Source organism: Castanea sativa, chromosome 5 (assembly GCF_040712315.1).
Source record: "Castanea sativa cultivar Marrone di Chiusa Pesio chromosome 5, ASM4071231v1".
Taxonomy (NCBI): domain Eukaryota; kingdom Viridiplantae; phylum Streptophyta; class Magnoliopsida; order Fagales; family Fagaceae; genus Castanea; species Castanea sativa.
In genome coordinates this window covers 44,126,982-44,136,327 of record NC_134017.1, presented here as the reverse complement: position 1 = coordinate 44,136,327, position 9,346 = coordinate 44,126,982, and the positions used below count along the sequence as shown (strand labels likewise).

Sequence of the window (9,346 nt, the reverse complement as noted above, 5' to 3'; positions counted from 1 at the left end):
TATTATACAAGAAAAGTAGTAATAATTATATATAATGATCACTAAAATATTTAATTATGACCAATTCAAGGACACAAAGTCATGATAAATCCAAAATTCAAAAAGAAAAAAAGAGTAAGATGTTCAAAAATACTGAATACTCACACAACTGGACGAGTTTTTTCTTTGATCAAAGATACTGGAGAGTCTTAACACCGAATTTTAGAAGTCCATGCAAAAGCTCCCACAACTGCGCGTTTTGGCAATCACGCGCAGTCAGATGCAAATTCATGACTTCGACTATGTCCACTTTTTATTTTCCAACATCTAAATGATACGGTTTCTAGAGAAAAACAAAATGATATATATATATATATATATATGTATGTATAATAATTGAGTGTAATGTGATATGTGCTAGACTGACGAAAAATTAAAGTTTGCTTAATTAGAAAGTTAGATCGATCCCAAATGCCTATTCCTTTCATAACTGTTTGTACTGTTTCGAGACCTTGGTTCAGTCCTGTGCTCGTTTACTTTGTTTTCATTCTCTTTCTCCTCCCTCATGGTCATCATGGAGCCCAAGCTAATTCCTATAAGAACAAAGAAATAAATATCGGTGTCATCGTTGATGTGAATTCCAGCATAGGAAAGGAAGAGCAAACAGCGATGATAATCGCAGCTCAGAATGAAGCTCCAAAGGGTCGAAATGTGTCTCTCCATTTTCTGGACTCCAACAGAGACCCCCAACAAGTTGCATCTGCTGGTGAGTTAATTTGTTTTACTACTTTTTTCTTCTTTTTTTGGTTTTTGTTGTTGTTGTTGTGGTTGTTGTTGTTTGATTTGTCTATGTATGCTTGAGATAAGATAAAGCTGTTTGAGATGGATAACGTGTTGACGTGGTTTCTTTCCATTGAGTACACGTTTCGACTTCGTACAAAAATGAGTGAAACTTATTCATTTGGTACGTGTGTAACTTATAAAAAAACGCAGGTGAGAAATACACAATTAATTCTTAAAATTTGTCTGAAGTCCTATTCCAGTCATTGAAATTTGATTTTTTTTTTTAAGTCCAAGAAAATGTAACTGATGAAACACGGGTTCGTCAGTTGTAGTGAGGTCGTCCAAACGGGACCAGACTGATGAATCACGAGTTCGTCAGTCGTAGTGAGGTCGTCCAGACGGGACTAGAGGTCTGCTTGTGTCGCAGCGGAAGAAGAAATTCTCCAGAATGGTTACCGGTGTGGTGCCTGCCACAACGTCTCCGATGCCAAAGTTAGTATAAGGGAGTTTATAATAATAGACTATAAGAATGATTAGGGATATCTTGTAACTGTGTTCGTACCTTCTGTTGGCAATGTGTGGGCTTTATATATGTTGTTCTAGATTCTAGCCGTTGTGGCAGTTATTGTGGCTTTAATGCCTCTTTTAGTAACGCTTCTTGCTGAGTAATGGGGTTTTAATATGCCTTCAACGGTTCGTCCAGCTGGTTCTGTAACCGTTCGGAGTATTATTAGTGGCATTGAATGATCCTGCTATCCTCGTCAGTGACGTGTATACTTGTTTAAGCTCGTCTCAGAGAGTAGTCTCGTCAGTTCCATCAGATGCCTTTAGTCTCGTCGGCAGTTAATCTCGTCAGTCCCATCAAATGCCTTAGTCTCGTCTGTAGTTGATCTCGTCAGTCCCATCAATAACCACACTAATGTATTATTATGACGAAGCTAGCGCCACGTGACTTTGTCAAATTCTACTACATGCAAACAATAATTATAATGGCTAAGAGTGTTCATCATTTGGATTGGCTTGTTTTTGGAGTTTTTGCACCAAGTTGACAATGTTGGGGTCCTGAAACCCAAACTGCTACTGCACCATATAAGCGGAAATGCTAAGGTCAGTTTTCATCAGTGTGGTTAAATGGTTCCTGAAGTGGGGCTGAAAGAAAAAACCTCATTTCATAACCCTATACATGGGCAATGCCAATTCTGTATGATAGTCATGTACAAGTGTCAATATTGTATGATAATTAATTTCAATAGTCTATTAATCCATTAAGTCATAAAAAAAAAAAAATGCTATTTGTCATACATTAAACATGAAGAAAAGTTAATCAATTTATAGAGCTTTAAGATTGTAATATAATCTCTTCTCAAAAAAAAAAAAAAGGCTAAATAAAGAAAAAGAAGTAAATACTTAGAAAGAAAACATATAATGAACTTATAAAAAAAACTACTCAATGTTAGTAATACTGTAGATCCAAGATTGAAAATATTTATAATTGAGACTGAACGTGAAGTTCATGAGTAATATCTTTAGTGTTTTTATCTAAAATATTAAAATCCCATTGAAATTTAGCATATATACAAATATAAACAAATATACAATGAAAGTGGATTAATATACCAATTTAAAATAATCTAACTTTCAATTTATATATATATATATATATAATTTTTTAAAAGTGTCCCTATTAACCTCCAGAATTTAAACAGATAATAAAATAATGGCTAGGTGTATACTGGAAAGTCATTAAATTATTGGCTTTTTAATTAGATAGGTATTTTGAGTATCCGAAAAATAGAATATATATTAGGCAAATAAAATGAGAGAAAGGAATGAGTGAGAGAATATTAAAAATACCCTTAATGAATGTTTGGCAGACCACAACAGTAGTTCTATTTTGATATATATATATTTTTTGTGAATACTATGTATTTTTAACACACACAGGAAGAGAGGAGAAGGTTTTTAAAAAAAACTTACAGTGGTGCATATTCAAAAGAGCGTAATTCTTAAATACACAGCACAGACTTTAAACATTTTTAACTCACACTCATTTTTTAATGTGGAATTAATTCACTATTTTTTGAAGCAATTTCTTACCTTGGCTCTTTAACACACACACATGGGGAGAGGGGAGAAGGTTTTTTTTTTTAAAATTTATAGGGGTGTATATCCTATTTTGATATCTTAGATGAACAAAAAAAAAAAGTCCAATTTTGAATTGGTTTTATTTTATATTAAGTTTTTCTAGAAGCAGACCACAATAAGTTATAGTTTACATCCACATTAATGTGAGGATTTCAAATTGAAAACAAGATTTTGACTGGAATATGCATGTGAAACCGACTAAAAATTTAAAGACTTGATTTTTGGATGAAATGTGTGAGGAATTAGTACTGCGAAATTCCATATAATAATAATAATGTGTCAATGGGGTTTTACTTAATGTTATTTACTTAGACAAGAGCCAATGTAAGGAACTGCTTGAAAATATTGAAGAATGGAAGGTTAGGTGGAGTTTAAATTTAGAACTTGCTTGATCTATATATCATTAAAGCCAGGTAGAAACGTTGCCTCAATTCCTAGTTCTAAATGAAGATTGATTTAACCTAACCTTTAGCCTACCTATCTATAGACTTTGAGACACGACTTTGAAGACAATTAAGGAGGTTAACATACTAAAGTTAATCTAAGAGTGCCCTTCTCTTTGGAACCTAAAAAAACGATCCCATCTACCATCTATGTTCAACCTACTTGCTCATCGCCTTGCTTGCTGTCACGATTCAACCCCCACTGCACTTGCTGCCCATAGCATATCAATAGCTTGCAGTTTGCCAAGCCGTGACCATGAGTTCTTCACAAGCACATGGCCACCAACACATTGCCATCAAGCCCATTTGTGTAGTCATGTATTACCATGAGCTGCTACCTCAATCCACCGTGCATAGCAAATGGCATGACCCCCTCTTCTGCGCATTGGTTGGCATAGGTGCAAGGTGCACAACATGCAGCCACTACTTCTCAAGCATCAATGGTCTTACACTAGGTCACAATAGTACTAGGTAGTGGCGGAAAAAATCTTGGACAAGCCAAAATCATCACTCCAGAGGGGTTTAATCCCAGCACCTACTTCAATTATATGATGCTGAAGACAATATATGGTGATGGTTTGTGTTAATACTAATTACATTTTGATTGCAGCTGAAAATCTTATCAAAGAGAAGAAATTGATTGCTATCATTGGCTTGCACTCATGGCAGAAAACAGCTTTAGTTGCTGATGTTGGAAACAGGACTCAAGTTCCAGTTCTTTCATTTGCATCACCTGCCATAACCTCACCAACGATCCAACTTCGTTGGCCTTTGTTGATTCGGATGGCTAACGATGGTTCTGCACAAGTAAAATGCGTAGCAGATATTGTCCGTGCATGCAATTGGAGAAGAGTGATTGTTATTTACGAAGAGGATGCATATGGTGGTGATTCAGGAATGTCGGCTCTCTTAGCTGAAGCACTTCAGAACATTGGGGTGGAGATTGAGTATCGTCTGGTTTTTCCATCATTTTCCTATGTGTCTAATGCTGAAGGACTTGTACAAAAAGAGCTGGTGAAGCTAGAGAATGAAACGCCGTGTCGGGTTTTTATTGTTCTTCAGTCATCATTAACGATGGTAACTAACTTATTCAGAGAAGCTAAAAAATTGAGACTTGTTGGAGGAGAGACAGAGTCAGCTTGGATAATCCCAGACAGCATTACAGACATGCTAGACTCTGTTGACAAATCCATTATGTCCTCTATGAATGGCACTATAGGAATCAAAACACAATACTCCAATCACAATAAAGAATATGTCAAGTTTGAGAAAAGATACAGAGCCAATCGTTCAGAGGAAGAAAACTCGAAGCCGGGAATTTATGCTCCACGTGCATATGATAGCATTAAAATCATTACTCGGGCCATAAAGAGTAGTTCTGATGACTCTAGTTGCCTTTTGAAAAATATATTATCAGACAGTTTCTCAGGTTTAAGTGGAGAAATACGTTTTGAAGGGAAAATGCTTTCACAAAATCCCAAATTCAAGATTGTGAAAGTGGATGGGGAGAAAAGCAATGAATTAGGCATCTGGACACCAGATAATACTGGGGGTGTTAAGAATAAGAATACAAAAGAAAAGGCTTGGCCAGGGCTAGATAAGGTTCCCAAAGGCTGGGCAATGCCTTCAAAAGCAAAACCAATGAGAATCGTAGTTCCAGCTCATGCCATGTTCAAAGAATTTGTGGTAGACATGAACAGAAACAACTCAAATGGCGAAATATTTGGTGGTTTCAGCATTGAAATCTTCCATAAGGTGATTGAACAATTGAATTATACAGATACTCTGCAATATATATTCGAGTCCAACAGTGGATCCTATGATGACTTGGTTGAACTTGTCCATAACAAGGTAAACTAAGAAACTAACTTTTTATCTCTGAATATATAGCTACATTAGTCAATTCATCAATTTTGTCTAATGTGTATTTATTTTATGAAAATGTTAGAGATATAAACTATTTTATAACATTTTTTTACTAACTGTTGATATAGTGAGTGATTATTAGTAAGTGACAAAGTGATATCTGTGGTGACTCCAAAAAAAAACTAGTAAGAATTTGTCATAATTATAATTTGTAAAAATATTATAAAATAATTTGTGGTCGTCATAACAACCATTAACTTCAAGAATTGATACTAACCTGCCCTAAATTTACATTGAGGACTCTTGTAAGTGCACAAATTCTAGAATTAGTAAATACTAAAATTCAAGAATAAGAAGTCTTCTTTTCAAGACTTTTTTTAATTTTGGTAATTGAATTGATATTTCCTTTTGAGAGAGGCAGGGAGGTAAGTGGGTAGATTAGAGAATGTGTCCAAATATAGCATAACTAGTACTAAACTATTATATGTGAAATTTAAGATCAATTTTAAATTTTCAAATTTTGATTAATATTATCATTATTTTGTGGCTTCAAAATACTGACAAAGGTCTTCATTTGGACCAAATAAGGAAGACTTTTGATGCTGCTGTTGGTGATATAACCATACTATCCAATAGGTCAAAGAATGTGGAATTTACTCAGCCATACACAGAGTCGGGGTTGACTATGGTAGTTCCAGCGAAGTCTAAAGAGTCACCGTGGATGTTCATGAAGCCTTTTACAAGGGGAGTGTGGTTGGTGGTTGCTTTCATCTTGATTTACACCATGTTCATAGTTTGGTTCTTGGAGCATCCATCCAATCCGGAATTTAAAGGCTCGTTGAAGGATCAGATTGCGACCGCCATGTGGTTTGCCTTCTGCTCTCTGTTCTTTGCTCACAGTAAGTATAAATGTTCAATTATAGGACTCAGAATGTTATGTTCATTGATTCTCAAAGGAAAAAAAAAGTTATGTTCATTGGTCGGCTCAATAATTATAAGCCTACACACACTCCTAGGCAGATCACGCGAACAACCAATCTGTAGTCATATTATTGTTTCATTGTTCCTGTTTTTATATACTCTTTCATTTCTCGGCTTATGAATATAACATAATCATGTTAGGCACATTAACAAGCAACCCATCCCAGGGTTTCTAGTTAGGGATATAATTCATCTGTCAGTGATCATGATAAAACTAATCTGCATTAGGCAGCCACAGTTCTAGAATAATACACATTAGACAGGTCTAACAAACATAAAAACTATATTAGCAAGGGAGTAGCAAAAACAACAAATAAATCCTATGTCCCACTCTTAGTATTCCACTTTGTACTGTAGTAGCAACTATATATCCCATGTATCTGAGTATTTAATTTAGCCGATGAATGTTCTAAATTTAGTCTTCTATAATTAGTGGATGATCTAGTTTTCTTCGTTAGGCTTGTCCTGAAAATGCAGTAACGTATGAGTGTATGACTAAATATAAAGAGTAGTCAGGACAATCATTGAATTTTAAGAAATCCATAATTATGTGTTTAATAAAAACACCCAAGGAACCATTGCATACTGCAGTTAGTAATGTCAATCGTGGCACATGTTTTATCTTTCAGGAGAGAGGATTGACAACCACCTTACACGAGTGGTGATCGCAGTGTGGCTATTTCTAGTGTTTGTGTTAACTGCAAGCTACACTGCCAATCTCTCTTCAATGCTCACTATTCAGAGCATTGAACCGAGTGTCACATCTATGGAGTTGCTTAAGAGGAACAACTTAACCGTTGGTTGTGACAAGGGTACCTTTGTAGGCAACTACCTGAAGGAAGTGCTTAATTTCAGCTCTACCAACATCAAGGAAATTGATAGAGAAGAGAAATATATAAAGGAATTTGAAAGCAAAGGTATATCAGCTGCCTTTCTTGAAGCCCCATATGCGAAAGTCTTCCTCCATAAATACTGCAAGGGATACATCGCTGACAGTCATACGGCCACCTACAGATTTGGAGGCTTTGGATTTGTGAGTAACATTTTTCTTAATTATATATATATATATACACACATATACGCGGCCACCTATATATGTAGGGTTTGTGAGTAACCATTAACAAATACAAAAACCTTCATACTTCATCATTTGATCATTCTAAAAAAGTTAGTAAATTTTTTTTCATTAAAATAAAAAGAAGTACATACAAATGAATTTTGCATTTTGAGCACTAATAATCACTTCAATGTTTCATGCAATTTTTTTCCATGGAATTCAGAAGCTCTTTGATGTTTCTATTTTTTGTCTGATCTTGCACTTTCAATGATGCTAGGGTCCTAGGGATACTTTCTATTTTGTCTTTAAAGAGAGAGAAAGAGAGATAAAGAGAGAGAGAGAGAGAGAGAAAAACCCGGCTCTTGCAATTTTCAAACAATGCTAAAGAGCTCTTCTAGCTTATATGAGTTTTGGAAGAGAAAAAAAAACATTGTAAGATGTGTGTAATAGACGTTGCTTACGTGTGTGTAATAAACTTCGAACAAGATTTATTACACACATGCTTGTTACATACATCACTTTTGTACAAAAATCGTGACTTGAGTCACGGTTTTAGTATTAAAAAAATGTGTAAATTAATGGGTGTTTGTAAGGGACATTTCTCTTTATAAAATTACTCCCATTGTGCTTAATTTCTATCGTTCAATGTTTTCATTGCTCTACTTTCTACATTAATACCAAATAAACCCCTTACCCTTAATTGTAGAGTTTTTGCTATTGAGAACTTTTAACCGAAAGGTTTTTTGGTATTTGACAAATTCCACATAATAGCGCACTAAAGTTCTGAATTTATAAATTATGAATATTGAATTGTAACGTCCAAATTCGTGCACATAATCTTTTAAATTTGCGCGAATATAAATTTTAATTAAAAGGAAAGGAAAAGAAGGAAATTTAATTAAGTGAGTAATAAAGAAATAGAAATGGCTTTCAACTCAATTAAATTAAATAAAAGTGAAGTATTAATAAATAAATCATGTACTCCAAGCAATAAAATAATCAAATTCAATGATATTGATTTAGAAAGTTAGTAAAAACATTGGAGGTTTTTATTTTATTTTATTTTTTGATAATTTGATAGTTAGGGGAGTGGGGATTTGAATCCTAGATGTCTCCATTTGAAATATTAGAAAGTACCAACCAATTGAGTTACAAGGCTATTGACTATTTGTATTTTTTCTTAATAAATAGTAATTATTGTTAAAATTTCTTGCTTTCCAAGCAGGCATTTCAAAAAGGCTCTCCGTTTGCTAGAGAGTTTTCGGAAGGAATTCTGAGACTATCAGAGAAAGGAGATCTAAAGATGCTTGAAATTGATTTGACTGATCCCCCGAATGAGTGTTCAATGAGTGTGTCTTCCGATGAAACCAGAAGCTTGGGCCTACAAAGTTTCTGGGGTCTCTGCTTGATATCTTTCTCCACTTCCACCATTTGTTTTTTGCTATCCTTGATTCATTTAATAAAGAACTATCAACGCTTTGAAGAGGCAAACCGAGGTAGTGTAACTCCAAGTGGGAGTGTTTGGGACAAGGCAGCTAGAATAGCAATGTACTTTTATGATAAAGAGATGGGGCTAAGGAGAGCTCAATCTTCAAGCGAACTGAGTCTGGTTATGATACAAAGCTAATCCATGTTCCACACTGGCAAATATGAAGAAAAGGATTTCCCATTTCACTTGAAACGAAGAGAGTTCATTGTAAAGTTAAGATTTTATTTTATTTTTAATTTGATATTGTACAAAGTGTCATGTGTAATACCTGAATAAGCTTTATAAAATTTAATCCGAAACATGAAATAGAATCATTTTTAAATGAAAGGATACTTTCTCCGTCATAACCATGGAAGTGATGTAGGATAGAATATAGGGTTTAATTCTTTTGTTTATTAATTTTTAGAAATATTTATGTAATTTTTAAAATTTTAGGATTATGCTTTCCAAAAAAAAAAATTTAGTGTTCTTTTATGGTATTGTATTAATTAGAATCCATTTACCACTGCGCACCCTTAGCGCGATGGTTGTTTCACAAGTATAAGTGCTTGTGGGATGTGGAGATTCAAGCCTCTAAGAAAAAAATTTACACACATATATACT

General features: G+C 34.4%; 1 protein-coding gene across 1 annotated transcript; it reads left to right on the top strand.

Moving 5' to 3' along the window:
• The first annotated feature begins 209 nt into the window (after window positions 1-209).
• LOC142634348 (glutamate receptor 2.9-like) lies at window positions 210-9,022 on the top strand. The gene is made up of 5 exons (XM_075808646.1): window positions 210-745; window positions 3,961-5,201; window positions 5,809-6,115; window positions 6,827-7,230; window positions 8,480-9,022. Exons 1-5 carry the CDS (start codon window positions 451-453, stop codon window positions 8,879-8,881), a joined length of 2,649 nt encoding a protein of 882 aa, XP_075664761.1. The 5' UTR covers window positions 210-450; the 3' UTR covers window positions 8,882-9,022.
• The last annotated feature ends 324 nt before the right edge of the window (window positions 9,023-9,346 follow it).